The sequence below is a fragment of the Neodiprion pinetum genome, chromosome 4 (genome assembly GCF_021155775.2).
Source record: "Neodiprion pinetum isolate iyNeoPine1 chromosome 4, iyNeoPine1.2, whole genome shotgun sequence".
Classification (NCBI taxonomy): domain Eukaryota; kingdom Metazoa; phylum Arthropoda; class Insecta; order Hymenoptera; family Diprionidae; genus Neodiprion; species Neodiprion pinetum.
Genome location: NC_060235.2, coordinates 40,233,415 through 40,257,913, shown reverse-complemented (window position 1 = coordinate 40,257,913; position 24,499 = coordinate 40,233,415). Strand labels below are relative to the sequence as shown.

Below are 24,499 nucleotides of genomic sequence, written 5' to 3'. Positions count from 1 at the left end.
TATTTCAGACTTTAGGAAATTTTCCTATTCAAATTTTCACCCACGTTAAAGACACTGGTCAACGGTGGTTTTGTTGCCCTTGATATTTAAGTGCGGTCTTGGTAAGATTTGATGTCAACGACCCTAAGAGTAAGCGTAGTTTTTCGAAACTGGGACTCTAATTATTTATTTTATCGACATTTTCATACGTGAATAAACAAAAGAAGTATTTAGATGAAAAATTCGATTTTTTTTTTTTTTGTCTAATATGTAAAGCTTATCAAAAAAATGTTACATAGCTTAGCGATAAAAAATAGTTTGAAGAATAATTAACGAAAGAGATCATGATTATATGATATTAGAAACCGTCCCCCTCCTTACAGTACTAGAATAACAAAAAAACTAGAGCTAATTTAATTTAATCATGATTTTATTCGTAAATTCTACGTTCTTAATCACCAAAATTTCCGGAAAAAATCAGGGCAAAAAAAGAAAGGAATTTCTTCAACACCAATGAGAAATTCGAAACAATCGCTGTACGATGTTTCTTGAACAAACTTTGATACTTTGACCGAGGGGGTATTCACTCGTAGATTGAGTGACAAACGATTGCATGATTTCAATGATTTCAAGCAATTTTAAAAAACCTTCATACAATTTCATGCGATTTCAACCAATTCCAAGTGATTTCAACAAGTGAATATACGTGTGATTTTTTGTGATTTCACAAAATTTCACGCGATTTTAAACGATTAAACGTGATTTTAAGTGATTTCAAGTGATTTTGAATGATTTCAAACGGTTTTAGAGTGACTGCTTTCCAAAATGATTTGCAATTTCAACAAGTGAATGTACCCCATCAATTTTGACAAATTAACTTCTTGTCTATTTACGTTATTCATGATTCCATTTCTTATTTGGTAAAAATCGTTGCCGATCAGTACATTTAATTGGATCGAAGAAGAGCGCGAACCTCGATCCGAAAATTATTGCATCCTGGCAATCAACTTCGGGGGTGTTCGACTGTACATAACGATTAAAATGGGGCGGCCTGAATATCCATACAAACTACAAGACAGGGTGGACCATACCACGTCACCCTCTGCGCCATAAGTATACATACAACCGCGTCGCATGCGATGACGAGTGACGACACGCGACCGACGGGTGGCGATCCGAAATAGGACTTATGCATTTATCCCGAAAACTACACAGGATAGGCACGTATTTATGGTATGGAGAGACACGGTTGCACCAGATGCATGTAGGCGTAACATTTATACGTAGAATGTGGCTAAAAGCTGATTTGATCAGCAGATTTTTAGATTTTTACGAACAATTGGATTTGGTAAAGGGAGTCGACCGATTGCTGGTATTTTTTTTTAAATTTAATACAGGGTGATTCTTTCACAGAAAATTACACTTAACATCCTCGATCAAACGTCTAATAAAGAGTCGGGATCAAGTGATTTAAAAGGTTTTGTACATCGAATGTAGACAATATGAATCCATGCTTTGAGTCATCTGGAATTTTTTTCAAAAATCTGATAGCATCGGTTCAACTTCACCGAAATCAGAAATATACTGAACGAGCATTTATCTTCATGAAACTTCCTGCTATTCCATCGCAAATTTCCAGAGTCGAGATTTTAGGACTTCCTTGAACCTTTCTCAACCCTTTATTTCTTTGTATTATAGTTCGGATTAACCGAATCGAATTTAAATCTCATTTACACCCTCCAGATCCTCAGACTTACGCGCAGTTGTGAGATTAAAATATGTGATCTTTTATTATTCAGTGTTTCCCTATCCCGGAAGGTCTAATATAAGTAATATTGTTACAAGCCTATAAAACGTCGAAATTTTCTTCACATCCAAACGAGGCCTAAAACTCCGTTTCAGGCTCTTCAAAAATACACTGAGAAAAATTTCATTTTTCACAGTAACTAAAAAAATTGAGTAAAACAGGTATCGTTGAAAAAACTGTTTGAATATTGTTGGAATTACGAAGACGAGGTACGCCTAAACATTTTGCCCTATCGTCGATCTGTTTTTGGTAATTGCAACGCAAAATCAGTTTTTGAGGTTTACTCTACTCTTTTAGTTAAACAAGGCTTTAACGTCAATTTATCGTTGCACAATCGTTAAATTTTCGCAACAGTTACAAGAAAATATAGCAACAGTGATGGTAATGAGAAAGAATAGTAACGGATACCAGACTTTCCGGTAACAGCTAGAAAACTAATTTTCAATATCTACCTAGAAGTATATTTTTCGATTTTAAAAAATGAAAATAGTCAAGGACTGAGCGGTAACCGGAACTAAAAATTTCTCTCAGTGTATCCCGCAATCGCATTGAAAATTCTCGAAATAAATTGCCCGCGGATGTTGTATCGAGCAAAAATTAGGTGAAAAGGTAGCGAAGCTTGTCGTGTACGACGGGGAATCATCACGGATCCCACCGCACTTTATTCTGTATCTACAATGTGTGGGATGCGTGATCTTCTTCGTACGTAAGGGTTGGCAGGCCGGTTCCATTGTGAGCGCATTAACACCTTGTATAATTGCATACGGAGAGTATTTTATTGTCAGCGGGGGCAGGAGCCGGGGAACTCGTGTAAAGGTACCTACCTAATTTGAATATTTGCCCATTCACCGACACGGCCGAGCGATGTCTGATTTACCCGTTCATCCCGCTGCACCGCCGGAGGAAAGACTAATATTTAAGCTGCGTGTGGTTGCCCGCATCAATTCAATTCAAGATCCCTTGAATGGAACCTCGGTTTAACGCCATGCACTGCGTACGAGACCAACGTATACGAATCCATGCGTATATACGGCTCTGTAAATGATTTTCTCAGGCTGTCATTCCGACCTTCGTTATAATAATCGCCGCGCGATTTGACGCTCACAATCAATTCTCACAATTGGCCGACGGACGCCGCTTTAATTCGTATATCTTGCTAATCGACTGCAGGCAAACTTCCATACAGCAAATTATCCGAGCTATGTAGCTTTTATCGTACGGATTGCCTGACGGTAATTTGTAAGGATCTGATCGGTTGTCTGGTTTTGATTAAGGAGTTTATTTTCATTTTCGTAATGTACACGTACATTCAAGTATACGCATAGAAAATTTCTTGTCAATCCGACGAATATTCTCCAAGTTACGCCCAAATTTTCAAAGACGTTCCGGAGCGTTTGAATGAGCTTTTGAAATTTTGTACGCGTTTTTCTCAAAATCATGTTTTCAAACTCGGTAGGCAAGATTTCTCGGAAACGGATTAACTGATCAGTCGCAATTTTTTACCTAAGCTTTATGGATATATTTTTCAGTCCTTGATCGAAGGTTTTTTCTCATCGATAAATATTATCTATTTTATAAACAAACTAAGGCGAAAATCTTTATGGAAAATCGAATTTCTTTATTTGTTTTTTTCTTTTGAGAAGCCGCCGTTTTGTTAAAAATTAATATTTTGCTTATTCCTTCGATCAAAGACCAGATAATAACGTATATAAATTAAATCTTTTTGGTTTTCTACTTCGGACGATCCAGTTCAGAGATATCTTGCTCACGACAAGACGCCTTTTTTAGAGGTGCTCCCGGAAATCGCCTATAGCAGATTTAAAAATCACTATTTTTCCAAATAAAATATATCAGGATGAAGTTTAATGTTACCACAATATGTATGTAAATTTTTATATCAACAAATTAAAATTTCTCTTAATGAAAAATTCTTGAAAATTTGCCCGTTTTCGGACTACCAACTAGGTGTAACTCCTTAAATTCCAATATCAGTAATATTCCTGATGTGATTATCTACTTTTTACAGGAATTCAAATCGCCTGATCACAAGTCTTGGTCCAAAGCTTTCCAAAATTCATTGATCGAATGGTCCTGAAAATACTTCACAACGATTCCACTTTTTTTTTCTCAACTTAGTCTCCCACTAACGAGAAAAGATTCTTGAATCCTTCGCGTTATTCGGTTATAGTAAAAATTTCCACATACCGTAAGACAATATGTTTGAAAATATTTTTAGAACGTTGTAAAAGACCTGCATTATAGATTCGTCCGAGAAGACCAACTTCGAGAAAACAGAGTGTCTGACTTTCAATAGGAACGAATACAAAGATGCTTCGTATAAAGTTTCACGCAAAAGCTAGAACAGTATGGGTACGTCTTACAAAGTAGTGTAAATCGATTTCCACCAGACTCCAACGGCGAAAAATAAAAAACAATTTAACTATTACGACAACCCTCCTTGATAAACGGATCTCGGCGAAAAGCTTAACGACGTGGTAAAATCTAGCCGTACCTATACTTGTCTTGCACTTAGGAACCGAGCCGCAATGGCTCCTCTTCAGGAGAACGAAAAGCTGCATGGTGTGAGTAGAAAAGCTTACGCCCACCGCGAACGCGCACAAAGAAAAACCCGCTTGAGCACCGGAGACTCGCCTCAAGGCCCTCGGACTCGAACCAATGGCTCCGTACCTTCCGTATAATTTCGAGCCTCCCGAATTCCCGATTGGCCGATCCTAAGGGTCGCTGCCTGGCTCCGCCCAGAGTTGTCTGGGGTATCGATCATCCCCGAGCGATATCGTTTAGAGGCTAGGTATATAAGGTTGGCTCCCCGGGGATCCGGCTGATAGTCGTGATTTAATATTCGAGGACAGGACGCGCCGCGATATCCGGAAATCCAACAGGATAATTGTGACAACTGGCTAAATTGGAAACGAAAGCGAGATCTTCGGGGAACGCTGGATGCTGCCGGTGGATCTGAATTCTTCATAGCGTGTATAAATATTTTAGAAACTTGCGACTTGCGCGCTGCTTGGATTTTAAATTAAGACGAACAACGGGCAAAGCACCATCCACTCATGATGTCGGCTCATCCCGGGAGGAATCAGTACGAATACGAGGAACGCAATCAGAGGATTCGACACCGAAGCGGACCCGCAACTACCAGAGGACCCGCTGACTCCACGGTCGCTTGCTCCAGGTAATAGGAGGATCAAAATCGACAATGTTGATATAATTTGTTACCTGAAGAAGAGGTGCAGGTTTTTCGGTTATCGAGATACTTGGCTTAATCAGAGACCAGGTTTTTTTTACCATTTCTCCAAGCGAGACGACGCTTTTGAAGTCTGATTCCAACCGTGGATCAACGTCAAGTTTCAGACTATTCGTAATTAAAAAAGCAACGTTTGAACAGTATTCGGAATGAGCCTTGATTCTCAAAAGTCGTGTGAAACTTAATTCCGACAAGAGATTCATAAAGTAATCTCTGATATTTAATTCTAATTGGTTTTTACAAGTGTCGAGTTCAATTCCAACTTAACCCTGTTACAAGTAATTATATTATTGATAAAATACATCTCTGGAACGAATACCGTCAGTTTAGATTTCATTCGAGGCTGATTTTGCAACTTCTATGATTATATGCGGGATATTTGACTTGAATAACGCTTGTTTCAGCACTCAGTATTACGTAAGTCCCAGCAGCGACATCAGCGAGGAAGATTTATCCGAGCTTCCATCTTGCGTTTACGCAGGAAGATCCTCGTCGCAACAACAGCAACAGCAACAGCAACAACAACAACAGCACGTGGTTCATCCTGGTCCAGGACACCAGCAACATAACCACGGACATTCTCACACCCATTCACCTCTTCACTATCACATGCCCGTTCAGTCTAGTGCAGGTAATCATAATTGATTAGATAATTTTCAAAGTGAATCATTGGCGTTTGAACAATGTGGAAGGTACGCGGACGACTTGGGTAAAACGGGAAATATTTTTAATGCCCGTTTTGAAAGAAATGGTTTAATACTTAGAGAAGTGGATTTTTTCCGAGGGCAAAAGCCAACCCAGTGGAGAAGAAAGTGTAACGTCAGTTTTAAACAAAATTATGTTGAATTCGTTTATCTAATACCGCGAACTTGTTTCGCAGACCACAACGACGCCGAGATGAACGGAATGACGAATATGAACGGTATAAACGGGATTAACGGAATGAGTCCGATGAACGGCGGAGTCGAGGAGGGTTACTATCCAAACGGAAGTCCGTACAGAATTCAGAGGCACGCAGCGAACATCCGGGAGCGAAAGCGGATGCTCAGGTGAGAAGATCTAACATGATAGTAGAATTTTGCCTCCGGGTTTCGGTCTCGTTCGTTTTTCATTTCAGCCCGATAAGGAAGAAGGCCGACTTCTAAATGTGATTGCGATTTTTAGCAGCATCAACTCGGCTTTCGACGAGCTGAGAGTTCACGTGCCAACGTTTCCCTACGAGAAAAGACTGTCGAAAATCGACACCCTCCGCCTCGCCATCGCCTACATCGCTCTCCTCAGGGAAGTTCTTGCCGCCAGACTCGATCCTCTCACGTACGTAGAACGGTGTCTTCGAGGCGAGATAAGTGGCGAACGTGCAGAATGGAACACCAGTGGTGAGGAATTATTTGTTTGGGAAACGTTTCGAATTGGAGGTGATCGAAGCTCTGGGTCCAATTTCACGACTCGAATCGGTTCGAGTCACTGTTATGTCGAGTATATCTCGCTCCTTTATTAGCCTTCGGAGGAGTAAAGGAATTTCCTCGATTTTCTAATCTCACGTAAATTGTACCTCGTAGATTTGACGGCGCGGCTGTCTTGGATAAATTGGGAGAACCTTGGTGTTAATCCAAATCGTCGTTCGGTGCTGACGACGCTTGCACTCACCGCAGACAATATGAACTGAATTAGTTTACGTAGCATAAATGAAGGGGAAGTATGATAATCACGTAACAGTACCTATTTAGCCGTCATTTATTTGTTGTAAATAATATTTTTCTGATGCAAAACATCGCGTAGTTAGTTCGTAAATTTACAGTAAATACGTGCATACCTAAATTAAAGTACACCGTTGTATCTCAATAATTTTATGCGCAGCCAGAAATGTAATATTCAAAGTGTTCAACGTATTAGATGTACATCTATACCTACATATGTATACATTTTGAAAGGATTGTACGGAGCAGATATTTTAGGCCATGTGCAATATTGTACTTATAGTATGTATAAATGGCTGTATAAAAGTAATTTTTATTTTGTGCTTTGAATATCAGTATATATCTTGAATCAAAATGGTACTGCACGCTAAGGCTATATTACCTACAATGAAAAAGAAATAAATAAGAAATGAATTTAATTAAGTATAAGCTGGTACAATTATGTTTTAACCATAACTTATTTCGTATGCGCAAGAATCTTATCACGTATTATGACACTGTGTTATACGTATTAACGGTAGAAAAGAAAATTAACAAAATTAACGACATCCATCGACATATATACTTAGTATGGACTGTGCAATCCCAACATGAAGGCCTTCGAAAAGTATCCGCTAGATTTAGACAGAGAGAACGAGGTGGAGGTCAATTGCTTTCTCTCTCTATCATATTGCTACGCTCCTGAATAGAAAGAGATTGACGGCCACCAGTGGCTATCACTTTCTACCAGCTGGTCGTATTCCACTGGCATGGCCTGAGCCTAATCCATACTACCTATATGTCGATGACGACATCAGTGAGCTCGCAACAAAGTATTGCCGAGGGATTTCGCACTTCTCGAAGTATTATGCATCCTCAATTTCCCACAGCGGACGAGTCGACGGCTGCAGGGTCCACAGTAGCCGGCTAGAGGGCTCTAGGTGTAAGATGCGTGAGCGTAAATGACAACAGTTGCGTCGGCTGTGGTAACAAGATGAAGATCGAAAACAAATGAGCGGCTATAACTTAGCGAAGCCGGTATTCACGTCGCGACGATTTGCAGTGTTATTTCCAACCAAAAAGCATTAATCGTCAGTCACCTCGTATTCGCCGATTTCAGACTCGATTCGGAATTCATCTTCACTCGGCCGTGAGAATAAGCTTGCTACTTTCTCAGGTACTTTTTAATTACCGACTGCCATCGAATCGCGAGCATCGCGAACTGACTGATTGACGTTTTCGTACCATGGACAAGATGTAAAGTGCTCGTACTTCTGCGTTGTAAGCCTCATTGTGTTTCTTGAAACGTTCGGATCTGAGCAGTTATTGATTGATTGTTATAAGCTTCTTCGGATTTGTATAATCGCACATTTAACCTAGTTGGGAAGATATGCTGTATTGCGAAACAAATGACTGCGGCGAGGACCGATTGTCTATTCGTTTAGTCGCATCCTGCGCAAGGGTCCCTGGGTAGTTTAAAATTCTTAATATCACGCTAAAAACATTGGGTTGGACTCTTCTGCATACTAATAATTAGTAGCGAATCGAATATTTGTAATGCGAACTTATTATTGATGTGACGTCACTTTCTGTAAAATATGGTGCTGCCGAAATCGAATAGACAATCTGCGTATATATTTTTGCAAAACGACGGTATGTAATGTGAATTGCAGCGACTGATTGCAGTTTTTCTTTTATCAAAGACACGCCGCGAACTCGTATTACCCCGAAAATTGAACTTTCCTCACCGATCCCGTGATGAGCTTGGACGGCAGGAGCAAACCGAGCAACAAGAGTCCACGAAAAGGAAGGACTTCGTCGGCCGGGGCCTCGGACGACGAGATAAGCGTGATAGCGGTGATAAAGAAGGGCAGTAATTCTGCAGGTATTCCGAAACGAGCGAGGTATCACTACATCCGTGAGCTGCCATTGGCCGTGGTAAAGTCGTTCAAAAAGTCGTTTCAAAAAGCCGAAGAGACTCGGACCCCCGTTTCCAATACTGGAGAATCACTCCGCGGGCCCAGATCGGATGGTCAAGTGAAAAAACCACGAGTGATCGACCTCAGCGACCAGGCATCAAAGATGGAACTTCGTAGGCAATTCAATGTCACCGAGAAGGATGAAGACGAAGATCGTAGGTTCATTCACTCATAAAAATATTTTTCTCAAGAAATTTAATATTTTTTTCTTTATTATTGACACATTGTGTTTAAGGGGATGATCTAGCCAGTGTTTATCGACAGAGTAAAATTTCGCTCCTTTCGAAGATTATTTGAATAATGCTGTATAGTCAGTCCTTACCGATCGAGCAAAATATTACTTATTTACGAGGTTGAAGTTAGTGAAGTTATCGTAACGAAACATTGGGGTAAAAGTTACTATCTTCTTAATTTTACAATGATTTTGAAGGAACTGAGATTTCGAAATATGAATGAGTTTTGTTTTATTACGGTTTACTAATTTTCAGACAATTCCAAAATGGTGAAATAACGGTTTTTCCTCAGCATGATCCATTACGATAACCATACTTACGTAACTTCAATATGATACTTATTTCATAGACTATTATTGAGAGCCTATACACATAGACTTTATAGAGATAGACTGCGGGATATTACGGGGCCGCTGAAGCCCAAACCGAAGGTCAGAGATAGTCCTGGAGCTAGCCCACTTTGTTGCACGATCGAAAGAGTTGGGACCAGTCGCCATGCGGGGAAAGCAATTAGGCAAGCAGGGAGGTACCCTTGTATCAAGTCTATGTGTTTCCCCCGCCACCGAAAAATTTTTTAGGGCAACCATGTTTGGGCTCTAATAATAGCCAAAATAAGTATCCTTTAACGCGGCCGGTAAAAACTTACTATTCCAAGTTTATCGACGAAAATTTTATCTGCATTTCCAATATGAAAATTACTGTATGTATTTATGAATTAATCCCGTAAAGAAATTTGCAGTAGAAACTAACAAATATTTATCATAAAGTTGCAGAAAAATTCAAGTATTTAGACGGACAAAAATAAAAAAAATTCAACAATTTATAGAGATTTCTTTGGAAAGTTCCATTTCATATATTTCGACTCAAATCATGTATTTTTTTCCAGGATTGAGCTCCGGTTCGGTCTCCACGGGACTGTCCTCGGTACCAGTTCACAAACTTCCTCCAGGAACTGTCCTTATAAAACAAGAACCCAGAATGGAGAGCGCCGACGGAAACGACGACACTTTCACTGTCAGGACCCCGGAAGCCGACGCAGCCCCGAACAACTCGAACGGAAGCTCAGTTGAGACAACGACGGCCACGACTACGACAACGACTGGTAGCAGCAGTAGCAGCAGCAGCACAAGCAGCGGCAGTAGCGTCAGTAGCTGTGGTAGCGCTAGCAGCAGTGGTGGCTTTGAGTCCCGACCCGCCACACCATCCAGCAAAGTTAAACGCACACGCAGAGCAGCCAGAGCGAGTGGAGGAAAAAAGTAGGCAGGCATTACTTACGATCTTGATCTTTTTCCGCCTTATCTTTTTATTATCTTTTCATTCTATTCCATCCGGAAGAATTCTCGACGTGGTTCCAAGAAGAAATCCTACGCGATGTAGCTCGAAGAAAAATGCGACTACAGCTGGGGTAGCGGCAACGACGTCCATGACGTCGGCTACGTGCCCCCGGCAACGGCAGCGACTTCTCGCTACCAGGAGACTAGGGAGAAACGAAGGAATTGCCGAACTAGGAACCAGCAGAAGAACCAGACCCTCAACCACACCCTACATGAATACCAGATCGGTTACCAGAAAGCTCTACACCGTTGGAGCCACCTATCAGGCCCCGACTCGAAAAGATGAGACTGAATGGCGAGAATGGCCCGTTCACGGCATGCACGAAAGACCCGTCTTCCATCCTCAGGTCATTACTCATCTATGCATAACATATGGTGTATGGTAAGCGTAGTTTAGATGTACTAGTGACCGGTCATTTCTCAATTTCACCTTTGAATACTTACCCTGGCACAAACTTCCGACAAATGTTGAGTACTGAAAGTTCTGGAAGTTTGAGATCAAAAGCGATCTTGAACCCTTCACTGACCTCTTCTACACGACAAATCTTTAGGTTGGATTAGCAGCGGGTTATGCAGGTCGTATTTTCTGGTCGAGCACCGATACCGAAGGGTTTGACTGCACGTACCGGGAGGTTCTGGATGGACCGGATGAGGTGGAAGTGGTGTCGGTGGACCCACGCCCGAGGCGAACCCCGCCGACGACGTCTCCCACGTCGTCGAGATTCCTCCAAAAACCACCATCGACTAAAAATGCTATTCAGCCCATCATCGAGGGCTCGAATGCATCTTTTAGAGCTTGCATGCACGAAAGCCTGCATTCGGTGCTGGCCTACTGTGCCCAGGTAATGTTGCCCAGCTACCGTCGCATCGTTGGAAAAAAACGGCGTCACGACGCTGAGGCTTGGACTCAACTGGACAACGAACTCAAAGACGGAAAAAAGTAAGCACACTCAAGCTATGCAAAGATCCAAGCAGGATTCACGTCGCAATGTAGTTCGATGTATGTGAAAGTTGCATGCATGGAACTTTTTCCTAAAATCGATTTATTTCAGCAAAGAGCAAATGACCGCTGATGGGCAGCCGCTCGGTGCGGACAGTATAAACCTTACGGAGCTCGAGGATTCGTCGATAAGCGACGAGACGCTGATGGAGATGTCTTCGATATACAAAAAGCTTCTACCGATGGAGGACCTGCCTTCTAGTCACGAAGACTCACCGCTACCACCGGACGATAATTGCGACAAAAAACCGAATGATGGGTCATCTGCAATCCTCCGGAACACCAGCGAGGCCTCAGAAATCGCTAAGATCCTTTCGGAGTATAATGAAAGCCTGAAGGAGCAGGGAGCTGCCTCTTTTGCCGGTCGATCCTTGAGCCGAGGATCGAAGGACGGAGTGAAAACGAGTTGCAGGGAACCGGAAATGACGCGAAAGACGTCGGTGATCTCTGCAGAAGACGCAACTGGATCTTTATCACGAGAACCGTCGAACACCACGACGATTACCGTCAGCGAAGGGGTCCAAACTCCCGATCGAAAAACTAGCGACCATCATTGGCTCGAAGAGCTCCTCGTTGACACTAGTCTTCTCTACTGCGTCGCAACTGGGGTTGGACAGCGCGACCTCAGTCAATATGTTGACAGTCTCGACGCAAAACACAGCTTGCAGTGGCTTCAACCCCGCGAAGGATGAAAAAGTTCCTTCCGTCGTTCCTTGATGTGCCTTTTGTATAATTCCGTGAACTGTTTCCACAAATTCATTATAGTACTCAAGTTAGATAATCAGATGATATATAGTCGAGTTGAGCAGGGATAGTTATATTGGATACTACTGTGTATGTAAAAAAAAAAAAAAATTAGTTTCATGCCCGACAGAAGCTGCGCAATGAAAAATGTATTATATTATTACTAATTGGCAAAGATAAACTACATAAACGGTTAAATTATCAAACCGTAAATTTGTATATTCACGTTTATGCTGCATTCTCACAAGTATGTTTGCAGGTAAATTGTGGCGCAACTTGATGTTTCATGATTTGTGCCAATAAACGTCAAAATGTATTAAATCACACCGTCAATTTTTCAGTTTCGTATCTGGAATAAGTCTGATAGTCACAAAAGTATTTAAAAATTTATGGGGTCAAAAATCGCCATTCCACTAAAGAAAATGGTTATTTTATTTATTTTGTTCATGATGAATAATTAAAACGGTACAATACTTTCGTTATCTGGCAGGCTTTTTACATGAGAGAAAAGGACCGTGTAATCCATCATTCAATATTTAATTACACGCTATACTCTGAGAACTTCCGATCCTCGCAAAAATTGTCAATAAAATGTAGAATTCACAGTTAAAACGTTGAAACAACACTAATCTATATAATGCTCTACAATGCACATTGCGTCCATAATGCAGAGGCTCAGCTGCATATCAAATCTAACTCTGCATCTACGCGTAAACACCTAAAACACTAGAATTAATCACAATATCTCAAATTAGAATAGATTCATTCGAATGTGTTTTGATTATTAATAAATGTAGCCCGTTACAGCCTGGCCGAAACAATTGGATCTGGTCTGATGAGGGCCCGAAGAACACGGTTGTACTTAAACCGTTCGCGTCAAGCTTCTGATCCTTGTTGACTGGGCGACGAGAAGAACTGACGACGACTTCTCGTCGTCAAAACAAGGCCGTCATTTATACCGGCGTGAATGAAAAGCATGCAAATCACGAGGATGACAAGATAGAGGAAGAACATCGCCACGATGCCGAGACTCCGTTGTCAATCGCGAACTTCATGTCCACGCCTCCGCCGCCTGTATCTGAATAGAATCAAAAAGCGAGCAAAAATTGGTGAGCGCTCTGAACTAAGGATTAATGACTTTTGAACATTCGCTAACCTTCTGGCGCCCTCAGAGTCGCTTCCAAAACTCCGAGCAGCTGAAGAACGAGACGAAGATCGATGCCGGCTTCTTTCCTCTTCGTCGTCTTCGTCCTCAGTCTCGGTGGCCGTCCGCTGTATCTCATCTTCCTCTTCCTCCTCACCCTCTTCGGGATCGGGAGCCTCGCGACGCCTTCGGCGGCCGTTGCCGTCTGTTTCCTTCTCCTTTTTTTCAGCACATCGAACCTTGCCTCGCCGACTCCCTTTTGGACTCTCCTTCTCCACGCCGGCTCCAACTTTAAAGCTATCCTTGTGTTCCACGGATCGCTTTCGCTTCTTCTTCTTCGGCTCGGACCGCTTACCGCGACGCTCTTCATCGGTCGAATTCTCCCGCCTGGAACTCGTCGACTTCTTCTTGTTCTCTCGTTTCTGGAGCTTGTCCTGTTTCGACGAAGTTCGGGAACTCGATGTCGAGTAGCCCGTGTCCTGACGACCGCCCCTCGTCCTCCTTCGCACGAACAGACAAGAATGGGGTCAAGAATAGTGCCGACCATAGACCAAGAACATTTACTTACCTCGTCGCAGCCTCAAGGTTTCTCGGCGAGAGTTCGTATTTGTCGGTTTCTCGCGCGGACTCGTCACTCTCTGAGTCCTGATCCCTCCTGGGGCGTCTGGATCCGTGCTCTTCGCGCTTCCGTTTCCGAGAAGTCGGAGTGCTTCGAGATATGATGCTGATATTGGCAGATTGGGCCTCGCGCTTGCCAAGGTTCTCCTCCTTCCGCCGGATCTTACCCTCACTTTGAACGACGTAAAGTCGGTACAACTGGAGGAGTATGACCAGGGTGTTTTTGCAGGTGAAAAAAATATTCATGTAGCTGACTATCTGGTAGTGGATTATCAAGATCAGACGGAAACCGAGAAACGGTCCGTCTTGCAGCGCCATGTTCAGTGCGATTCCCCAGACGTCGATGCTGCAACAGCTCGTCTCCTGCGCCCGGACGCCCCGTTTCCGCTTCACTGTCGTTCCGGACGATAATCGAGATTTCCTGGACTTTGTTGCCGTCAGGACTACCGTGAACTGCATCAACGACCAAGCCCAGATCGCCAATGTGAGGTACACCAACAGAGGTTCTTGGGCGATCTTTCCCTCCTGTGGAAATGGCAACAAAAAAGAAACAATGATCATTCTTCTCAATCTTAATCTGATTTAAACATTTTTTAATAGATTCATCTCCCAGATGGAATAGAGATCGAGAGATGGAAGAACAACTGAAGGCATTACACCTGACCTTGAATGAATCGAAGAACTCGATGATGTCAGCGGCAGTGCCAATGTAGACAAGCAACAGTTGGCTTAGCTGATCTCGCGTCAGTTCACCCTTGGGAAGCATCCAGCGACCGATTATCAAAATAAGCATTAAGAATTGCTCGATCAACGTCACCCAGGTCTCGGTCGATATTTGGATATCCGGTAACCTGATGTTCATCTGCATATAAAAATTATTACCCGTGCATCAGATTAAATTACGCAATTTGGACTTAAACTGCTTGCTATACGGGCTTATCAAAAATTGTAACGTCGCTGTAATATTTTTGCGTGGAAATTTACGTACACCGAGAGCTTTTTCCAAGTTTTTTAAATCCGCCCCAGCAAGATTAGTGAAATTCAAATTATCAGTAAGATTGATGTTGGAATCGCGCATTTTTAGGCGTCTGTCCACCTTGTCCAATTCCAGAAGCCATATCGCCGGTACAACGCTGCTGAGGTAGAGAAAAACAGAGGGGCAGAACCTTGAAACAAAAAACATTCTTTTAGAATGATGAGTAAGGAGCAGCACATGTTTCACGTAACATGCGAAATGTGAATGCCTAGATGATGCGGAGATATTATTTCACGCGAATCCCTGTGGCGCGAGTACCGTCTTTAATGTAGGTCGATAAATATTGAGTCTGTTTGGTTGAAATCGAACGAGTTGCTAATGCCCAATTTCCGACCGTCACCCCAGAACACGCGCACAAAAGACCGCCACTGCACAGTTTATAGGGGCGACCGCTACATTCATCCGGACCATCAAACGCTATGCCCCGGAAAATTGGCTTGTTAGGGTCCGCGCTTCGTTAGAATAAAATAAAACTGCAGCAGTCTGGTTTGATATATACCGAGAAAATACAACGGACATCATAATTCCAGAAATTTCATGTCCATTTTTTTTTCATTTTTTGCGGTGCAGATTCTCGTTTTTAAACATGTATTCTTGTTTTGGTACCCAACGTATCATTTCCGATTCGGTTAGATTCCGGATGATTCATTTACCGCGTCACTGGACACAGTTGTTTAAATAGCTGTAGTGGCTCTTGTGTTACGCAATAATATACTCATTATTATATTTATCGTAGAACTTCCGATACTGTTGTAGACTTTAGGCAAAAATGAACCCACGATATGCTGAGGTTGATCTTACCACTTCCACTCTTGGTTTTCCTTTATGGTTAGTGTGAATATCCCTTCGAAGAATAGGAGCAGAATCGGACAACTCAGATACCAGTAGAGAGGATTTTTTTTGAACGTAGTCACTTGCCAGATGGCGACGAAACCGTGAGCAGCGAAAACGAGCCTCGTTATTATTGCTTTCAAAGTCGCTAAAAGTTTGGCCATTGTGTACTCGCTTACTCTATCAACGGTTTCGAAAGTCACTGAGAGTTTCGACTTATCGTTAGCCGTGTTTGATTGTTACTAATAAACAAATTTGAATAGAACACGCGAAAAATTCAGTTGAACAACATCGTCTTATAAAGGAGAATTCAAATAACTTGACATTCAAACGTTATGTCATTTATCGCGTTTTATTTTCCCTCGATAAGTGCAACGGCAATTCCACTTTCAACTGGATGACGGACTTGAAAGGATCAGAGATTTACGAAGACTGCACTCAGCCCCGTCTCTATTTCGGTCACCCCGCGCATGGTTTGAAAATTGAAGGGTACCTCCTGATCCTTGGGGCGAAACACGTGGCGACATCTCGCCGTGGTGCATCCAGGTATAATAAGGGCAACATGGGGAAGACCTCGAATCCCTCGAATGCTTACAATCGGCCAGCAGTCGGCATTTGCAAAAACGAGGTGAATGCACGTAATTTTGCAAAATAAATAATCGGTCAAATATCTCAAACATTTTTATTACTAGTCCGTATAAAAACGTAAATGCTAGTTCTACGACCAATTCTTCATTATACTCTAAAAGTGATTTTTCCATACACGTAGTGTGCGATTTACCCCAAAATTATTAAACTTTGTAGCCCTCTAGATTTTCTCGAAATTACATTCGTATTTTTCTCTGAAATCTACGTTTGAATCTTGAAATATCTGTCGCTAAAATTGTGTCTGCGGAAGTCTTGACCAAAAATCTCAGTTTAAATCGGTTCGATTGCGCGCGCGCAAATAGCGATTTGGTAGGTAGCGCTACGAGTGGTGGTGGACTGAACTAATAGAAAAAATGTCTCGCTGTTGTTGCAGATTATTTCTCACAAGTAAAAATGTAAATAAAAGGTTAGTCAGCTGACCGCTTTCCGTCGATAAGCCCCGTAGTTGCGTTGCGGAGCTCAATATGTACGTGGCTACCGCCACCGCGGTTCGTGTGGGTTATATCGTCGTATATCAAAGGTTCGTAACACCAGACGAAAATCAACCCGCTCCCTTTCTCACGCCACCTTCAAAACACCTCCCCTAGTAGAATAATTTAACACACAGGCCTTGAATTATTATCTATCTAAAATTCCTTCATCCGACATCTGCGTATATTCACATAACTGTGTAAATAATGATCATGCCGAGCACGCGCGATGTTGTTGATAGGTAAGGCACGTCCCACTCATGAGTATACGTATGCATACGTACACTTACGGATGTCAAAATCAAGACCGAACTCATACATAGCGTGCACCTACGATCAAAGATTTATTCAAAGTCAATTAAATATTCCATGTGTCACCTCATCCCCCGATTCCAGATATATCTACGGAATCCTCCGGTTTGCTTGATAACAGATACTTGGTTAATGAGGAAAAAACGACATTGCCCAACAGTTGTCTGTTTTTTATTCTTCGGTTTTTTTATATCTACATGTTTGTTTAGCCAATCTGCTATTGCCGTTGGAACAAGAAGAAAAAATGTTCGCAAGTAAAGTGTCGATATTGCTTTCAGATGAACGTTCCGCTTTACGGAGTTGTTGCGGCGGTTGTCATCCTCTTCGTCACGCTCTTTGGATTCGGGACAATTTGCAAAATCATCATCGTTCTACTTGTCCTGTTAACTGGGTGATTGCAATATCTGTTCATCCATATATTTTCATCCACATGAGTAAATCTTGCAAAGCACTATCTTGTTGACACTCTTGAATTTATTGAAACAAGTTCAAGGTTGTTACAAATCTGAATAAGGCAGGGACTTTCAGTCATGAAACTTTCCTTATATGTAGCAATTTACACCCAACCTTCAAATGCCATGCGTAAGGCAGTCAAATGACGTAATAATTTACCAAATTTGGACAAAACTGTGTCAGAGTTGATGCTTTGTACCTTCTTGCTAATGTGCTATTTCTTTTAATATGTAAATTTGGGAAATGTACAGGTAGAATTATTTTTATATCAGTCAGCTTTATCACACAGCAAGTATTTATAAAACTTATTATCAATCATAAACATGTTATGCCTCTGATACTCGAACATGTTTAATGATTTATTGCAGTCATAAAACTTCAGTCCCTGGATTTATCAGGTGGCTAGTTTTATTGCCTGTCCATTAAACTTACTTGTAGAATTTGTCTAAACATTTTGGTAGTTATCCATCTTGCCAGAATTACATGTCTTGCCCAGCCTCGCTTTGTGCACACATAATACTTATTATCTAAATTTTATTTTTATACAGGATACTAACATCCATTTATGCTCGTTATGCTCCAATTCTTCCTGATGAAATCAAATCCAGAAGAGAAAACTTATACAAAAAGACAGACAAGCTGCGACAGGTATTTCATTTTTCAATTCAGTATCCTGCAGTGTAAATCAGATAAAATTTGTTAAACTAAACGGAATATTTTTAATCTCTGATTATTTTTTTAGCAACTCGACGACGCTTACAAAAATAAAGTGAAGTTTACCTCTGACAGAAGAGTTACAGGGAGTCATGTCATCGATGAATCTTTACAGGTGAATTACAAGACGTTGAGGTAACAAATGCACCGAGTCGGGATTGAGTAGTTGTTTCTATGAGTGTATCGTACACCCTATACAGAGAGTACAACGTAGATACCTACCACAACCATATTGAGAACTAGACAGATGCTAAACAACACATACTATTTCCAGGAAATACTGGACTTCATTTTAAGAGATCATGTAGAGCCATGGTATGGACGGTTAACGGATGATGAAGAATTCCCTAAATCCGTAAGGGACACGGCTCAGAAGATTGCCATCAACTTAGCAAATAGGTGACTATATTGCTGAAAATGTTCTACCAAATGTATTATTGATTCTTAAAATTGACCGCACTCTGATTCGACATGAGCTCTGGTAACGTTCCAATATCCTCTTTCCATGCATTGATTCCAGAGTGAAAGATGTCGACTGGATACCGTATCTGACAACGCGTTTGGTTGACGATGCAGCGTCGCATGTACGTCTCTACCGACAGGCCAGAGCTAAGATGAAAAGTGGGAAATTATACAAAGGTGGTGGAAGTTCAAGCACCTCAGGAAGTACTCCGAAAAAGACTGTAACTCCGACGCATCGTAGAAACAAGAGCGAGACTGATATCTCGTGGTATTCACAATCAAAATTTTATGTCCCAAACTTGGGATCACTCACTGAACCTGGAACGGAACCAGTAGAAGAAAAGGAAGATTCTTTGGAGAAAGTATTCTTTGATCTCGAAGTGCAGATGGAGAATAATCTGATATGTAGAGATCTCGTTTGCACAAATGAGAGTCAGGAGCTCACATTCCTTGCGGAAATATCAGAGATTCTCCTATACTTGTTGCTGCCGAAGGAAGATTTCAACTGCCTCACTGTCAGGATTATCCTCCGGGAGCTTCTTGTCAACGTTGTCATTAAGCCTATGCTAAAATTACTCTCCGACCCAGATTACATCAATCAAGCATGTATATGGTTGGTAAGTAATAGACGAAAATATAATTATCAATAAGAGATGTAGATAAGTGCACCAACACCATCTTTTTTTCAATTCCAGTGTACAAAAGATATGACACTACCTAGCGAAACCTTTTTAACCGTAATTCGAATAACGGATAACCTGGAGGAACTGGCTGCCACCAAAGTTGTTGTATTAAAAGAAATCGCACATTTGAGATCTAAAGATTCCGGCGGAGACAACGACTTGACAGTCAAGCAACGACTAAACAGCATGCTATATGTGAAAAAGATTCTTGAAACTAGGATGATAAGGATGCAGGAGGGTCTCGAAAGCGATCTGACAGATGGTATGAGTGCCCACCAAGAGTGGAACAGGCTACTAGTTCCTGGGCACAAGTTAGTAAACCTGCCACTGGACGAACTGTTGAAGAACAACATAGCGCTCAGCTATTACATTGACTACATGACGAGCATTGGGGCGGAGGCGTACTTATTCTTTTACCTGAATATATATGGGTGGAAAGTGTCAGCGGAGCAGCAAATATCTGATATAGAGCTTCAGAAACTTCACGGCAACGGTGCGGATAATTCAAAAACGAAAAATACTGATTTGGAGAATCTTAAAGAAGCAGCGGTGAAAATTTACCAACAGTATCTTAGCGATAAGGCCTGCATACGACTCCAGCTCGACGATGCTCTTGTCAAAATACTTGCCACCCGGATAAAGTCCGAACCTGTACGTGAAACTTGGTTCGACGATTTGCAGACCTGTTGCTATGAGAAACTGCAGAATGAGGATAGGTTCCTTCCTGCTTTTAAACGTTCCATTTCGTACGTCCGGCTACTCGCAGAGTTAGAATTACTCAAGGATCCAACTTCTGAAGAAGATTCAAGATCTTTGGATAGCATAAGCGTATCAAGCTTTGGTAACGACCTCGATGTACAACAAGGGGAGTTAATCGACATCCGCCGGGGAAACGACGACTCAGGCAACAGAGTGAAGTCAAATCCAAACTCTTCGACACATCTGATAAGCCTGGGTACGGAGTGTAGCGGTGGGATATCTGATGAAACTGATCTAGACTCTGAGGTGAACATCGACAGCGATGCAAGTGCAGATGTCAATCGGGAGGGGACATTCGCAGAGCCCAAGAGAGTGACACGGGATTTGAGCTCCGGTCCAGAGTCTGACGTGACGTTTTACTTGGAGCCGGAAAGCGAACGATATTTAAAGATTGGCGACACAATGATGACTGACCAAAATGCAATAAAGAAGCTGGTGCAGGGGAGGTTTGACATTTTAGCAGAGATAATTGAGACTGGTATCGTTAATGATAAAGGTAAAACTTATGGGATTTACGCGGTGGCCGTGACTAAAAGGTATGATACTGGGTATCAGGAAAAGTGGCACATCTACAGGAGATACTCTGACTTCCACGATCTCCATCAGAAAATCAAGGACAAGTATTACGATTTAGCCAAGTTGCCATTCCCAGCTAAGAAAGCCTTCCACAATATGGACCGTGCCGTTCTCGAGAGAAGAATGACCATGCTCAACATCTGGCTACAACAGCTCACTAGACCACTCACTGTTGATGGCCACTTGGGCCTCCAGTCCTTACTACTAACGTTCTTGGAGCAAGGAGATTATGACAAAGGAGTCACAGGAGGTCATGTTGCTAGAACAGTTAGTTGGATACGAGTCTTTTCTTTAAATAGCCTTTGCGAAGTATCACTAAGTTACTGCAATTTTACAACCCATCTCAACGAAATTTTGAACACAAAATAATAGCTATCTGTGTTCATAGAATATCTCGATGTCCAATCATGTTGTTTTTCTTAAAAAGAAGACTTAATTCTTTTGCAGCTCGACACTTTGGTGAATCCTTTGAAGACTTCAATGAAGAATATGACGCAAGCAGTGAAGACGATGCCTGACAATATGCTGAGCACAGTGGACGGTGTTATGGACAACATAAGTAAATTCTTTGGAAATCCAAAAAAGAACAGTATGCTTTATGAGAGTGTCAAAGTTGGAGCGAGTCTTGATGTCGAGGTAAGTTTGGTAGAAAATCTGCTAAATGCAAAATAGAATTCTCAGTATAGATTTAAGACCGAATATGCAATGAATGAATGGTGTAAAAAAGAGGCTAAAGTTATGCATATTTCAGACGGACGATAATATTCCATTGAGAATAATTTTGCTCCTAATGGATGAAGTGTTCGATTTGAAAGTGAAGAACCAATGGCTAAGGAGGAGAATCGTTACGTTACTGAGGCAAATAATCAGAATGATGTTTGGCGACATTGTGAACAGAAGGATAGTGGAATATGTGTCACTTTTAACAAGTCCGAAAAACGTTGCAACGTATTTGAAACTATTCAAGTAAATATTATTGGAATCAAATCGATAAAATTTCGAAATATTTTTCGGGCCGTGACATATTTATATATTTTTTTTTTTTTTTCACATTTTAGGCATAGTTTCTGGCCAAACGGTGTCAAAGCAGAGGCTAAACCACCTCGAGATGCAGAAATGAAAAGCAGAACGCGAGTAGCAGCGAAGGTAGCGCTTTTATCGTGTTTTTCAGATGAACTCAAACATATCATTGGTAGTGAAACGACTCGCCGTGGATTGCTCAGAGTCTTTCAACTTTTTCAAGAACCTGTGCTTAATCGAAGACTACTTTATGTACTCCTGGAGGGTATACTAGAAAATTTGTTTCCCCAAAACGACTTGGTGTCGGTAATTAGAAAATTGTATTCCTCGTCACCAAGGGTAAAAGTCAAAGACAAGGGGAAGTCTTGATCGACGGAAAAAATGATTTAATTTCAAGTGAATAGGGTGTCAAAAAATAATTCACATGCAGTCATGTAGCTCGATTCTTATATTTGCAAGGAATAGGTACAGATAAGCATTTCATACGAAATGGCAAGACTCCGTATCTGTGAATTATATATTCGAATGAATATTAGAAAAAAATAAGTATTAATCTGTCTCTATTTCTTATGAGTAAGGAATCGCTTACATCACTGCTTTGGATACATTAGGATGCTTTAAGAAAATAGATATTACAACTATTTCCCAACTCGAAAGCTGTGAATCTGTCGTTTGTACTTCAAGAATTGAGGTTTTTCACATCTGGGGTGACAGAAAAACTTCTAAGAGCTCCTCATTTTCTTCATTCCTCATAACTTTGCAAAGGCTAGTCAATATGCTAGTACTATTTATTTATTTGGAATCTCAAGTTTTGGACTAGAAACAAGAGATTGAAGAATTATGGGAGATAGAAACAAAAAAGTGATTATTTTGCATATGATACAATTGTACTTCGGTAACAAAATACAAAAACGTGAAAATTATTATTAAATTACCAAAGATCAACATCGTTTCGAAATCATGGAGACTTATAACCGGCAGCTATATAACGAGAACGGTATTACGTGACTAACAAAGCTCATTCGCATGTGTATGCCTGCGTATTTTAAATTTGCGATTCATCGTAATCATATATTATTCATAGGTAATTACTATTACCCACGTATTAGCGATCAATGAAACATTCCAAAGGCATTTTAACGCTACGTACTCATAAATACGAGAATATATTATTTCGAAGGGTAATAGGGGAGCATCGCTCTGTCAATCCCGGTGTTAATCATGATACGCAAGTATACTCTAGCCCGTGTAAAAAAAAACGAAATAAATAAGAACACACTTTTAATTACCTGTTATTGTTACGATTATTATTACTATTATTACTTTATTCGTCATTCGCAGTACAATAGACATCACTTTGTACGCGTTAATATTAATTTGTTATACGTCTATTATACACTTATATACAGTAAATATTTAGAATGAAAAACGGTAATTTTATTCTCTATAGTTAGTTACCCCGGCCGTGATATTAAGATAATTTATATTTGAACTTACTCATCTGTATGTATATGATATGTAAAAGTACATGTATACGTATAGTTGAACTGGATACCCTGCGACTGTGCCATTCGCATTATTTATATTTATTTATTGGACCGGAGTTCGCGGGACGGGAGAGATAATATTCAATTGAATTCGTGGAGTGCTGAACATAGCGTAATTGATCATATTCATGTTAAAAAAATACTCATTTATCATTCGAATTCGGCACATCATTACTCTAAAATAATAATTTATATTCCATAATATCTCTGTATATAGATGTAGTTATTTATATTATTATATTAAATAATTACCTAATTATTAAAGAATCTATGCATCAAAGTTATTTTAATCATCTCTGTTTGTCGAAGTACAAATTATTGTCCACAATCTTGTCTTGTCTTTATGCATTATCGTACTGCAGATGATATTTTCTACTCACAAAACAGATGAAAGGTCTAATTTATAATAATATTCATCTATTCGCCAGAGTTTTGCCGTAGGAAAAGTAGACAACACGTGTCACTTTGTCAATCGTTTAAAGTGCGCCCTCCGTCTGAAGCTTTTTCTGAGCCAGAAAATGGTGTTGCCTTTGGTGCCGGCGCGTCGTATCGACTATTTCGAACTTTGAAAATTTACGGACCGGAAGACTGACAGGCCAACAATAAGTATAGTTCATCCGTTAGTAATAATAATAGTTAATATATGTAGAACTTACACCTCGCGTGATTCAACGAAAAATATGTTCAACAACAAAAACGTGTCAGTGCTTTTAATGGTCATCGGATTTGATACACAATGCGAATCCCCGGGACAAGCGCGTCCGTTAATGTGACGTCATAGGCCCAAGTCAATCGCAAGGTATTTACACGAGTCGCTTCGGATAAGGGAAGGAGCAAGAATTTTCACTTGAATCAGGAGATCCAGTGTATCGAAGCTGAACCGTAACCCTTGATCGCAACATCTGACGAAAAGGATGAAAAAAATGTTCTCTCTCAATATCACATTAAATCCCCATTGTTCCGTGAAACTAATTGAGGATCCTTTTAGCGGCAGCTGCGCCAATTAAGCGATCGTCATCCGTGTGAATAAATTAACGCACGTGTGATATATGTGAAAATTATCGTCCGGCAATGCCGCAAAAGTTTTGCCAAAAACTTATCGAACAAACGATATAACATCGATGGTATATAATATATACGCGCTCCACGAAGCCCTCTAAAGTGTTAAAGGGTGAGTTCAATCTTGCGGGTCAGGGCGACGACGCG

General features: G+C 41.0%; 5 protein-coding genes across 7 annotated transcripts; 4 read left to right on the top strand and 1 right to left on the bottom strand.

Moving 5' to 3' along the window:
• The first annotated feature begins 4,637 nt into the window (after positions 1-4,637).
• On the top strand, positions 4,638-7,288 carry LOC124216885 (48 related 2). 2 transcript variants are annotated; one of them, XM_046621957.2, is made up of 5 exons: positions 4,638-4,982; positions 5,459-5,685; positions 5,935-6,103; positions 6,222-6,430; positions 6,614-7,288. In XM_046621957.2, exons 1-5 carry the CDS (start codon positions 4,861-4,863, stop codon positions 6,718-6,720), a joined length of 834 nt encoding a protein of 277 aa, XP_046477913.1. In that variant the 5' UTR covers positions 4,638-4,860; the 3' UTR covers positions 6,721-7,288. The 2 variants fall into 2 exon arrangements, with proteins under 2 accessions (XP_046477913.1, XP_046477912.1); XM_046621956.2 differs by having other exon boundaries at positions 6,219-6,430; positions 6,614-7,177.
• Positions 7,289-8,464: 1,176 nt separating this feature from the next.
• On the top strand, positions 8,465-10,202 carry LOC124217342 (uncharacterized). Its single transcript, XM_046622754.2, has 2 exons — positions 8,465-8,864; positions 9,829-10,202. Exons 1-2 carry the CDS (start codon positions 8,489-8,491, stop codon positions 10,200-10,202), a joined length of 750 nt encoding a protein of 249 aa, XP_046478710.1. The 5' UTR covers positions 8,465-8,488.
• Positions 10,203-11,067: 865 nt separating this feature from the next.
• LOC124216240 (uncharacterized) lies at positions 11,068-12,139 on the top strand. Its single transcript, XM_046620522.2, has 2 exons — positions 11,068-11,216; positions 11,329-12,139. Exons 1-2 carry the CDS (start codon positions 11,077-11,079, stop codon positions 11,966-11,968), a joined length of 780 nt encoding a protein of 259 aa, XP_046476478.2. The 5' UTR covers positions 11,068-11,076; the 3' UTR covers positions 11,969-12,139.
• A 336-nt stretch (positions 12,140-12,475) lies between these two features.
• On the bottom strand, positions 12,476-16,181 carry LOC124217732 (transmembrane protein 26). The gene is made up of 6 exons (XM_046623732.2): positions 15,620-16,181; positions 14,771-14,948; positions 14,447-14,644; positions 13,733-14,307; positions 13,177-13,665; positions 12,476-13,098 (listed from the first exon to the last, which is right to left on the bottom strand). Exons 1-6 carry the CDS (start codon positions 15,811-15,813, stop codon positions 13,059-13,061), a joined length of 1,674 nt encoding a protein of 557 aa, XP_046479688.1. The 5' UTR covers positions 15,814-16,181; the 3' UTR covers positions 12,476-13,058.
• Positions 16,182-16,651: 470 nt separating this feature from the next.
• Positions 16,652-23,583, top strand: LOC124217727 (sorting nexin-13). Of its 2 annotated transcripts, XM_046623723.2 has the most exons (10): positions 16,652-16,817; positions 17,358-17,470; positions 18,081-18,180; positions 18,275-18,361; positions 18,521-18,645; positions 18,767-19,325; positions 19,404-20,993; positions 21,174-21,362; positions 21,478-21,692; positions 21,785-23,583. In XM_046623723.2, the coding sequence occupies exons 2-10, from the start codon at positions 17,358-17,360 to the stop codon at positions 22,113-22,115; spliced, it is 3,309 nt and encodes a 1,102-aa protein (XP_046479679.1). In that variant the 5' UTR covers positions 16,652-16,817; the 3' UTR covers positions 22,116-23,583. The 2 variants fall into 2 exon arrangements, with proteins under 2 accessions (XP_046479679.1, XP_046479680.1); XM_046623724.2 differs by lacking the exons at positions 16,652-16,817; positions 17,358-17,470; positions 18,081-18,180 and having other exon boundaries at positions 18,275-18,381.
• Positions 23,584-24,499: the final 916 nt, after the last annotated feature.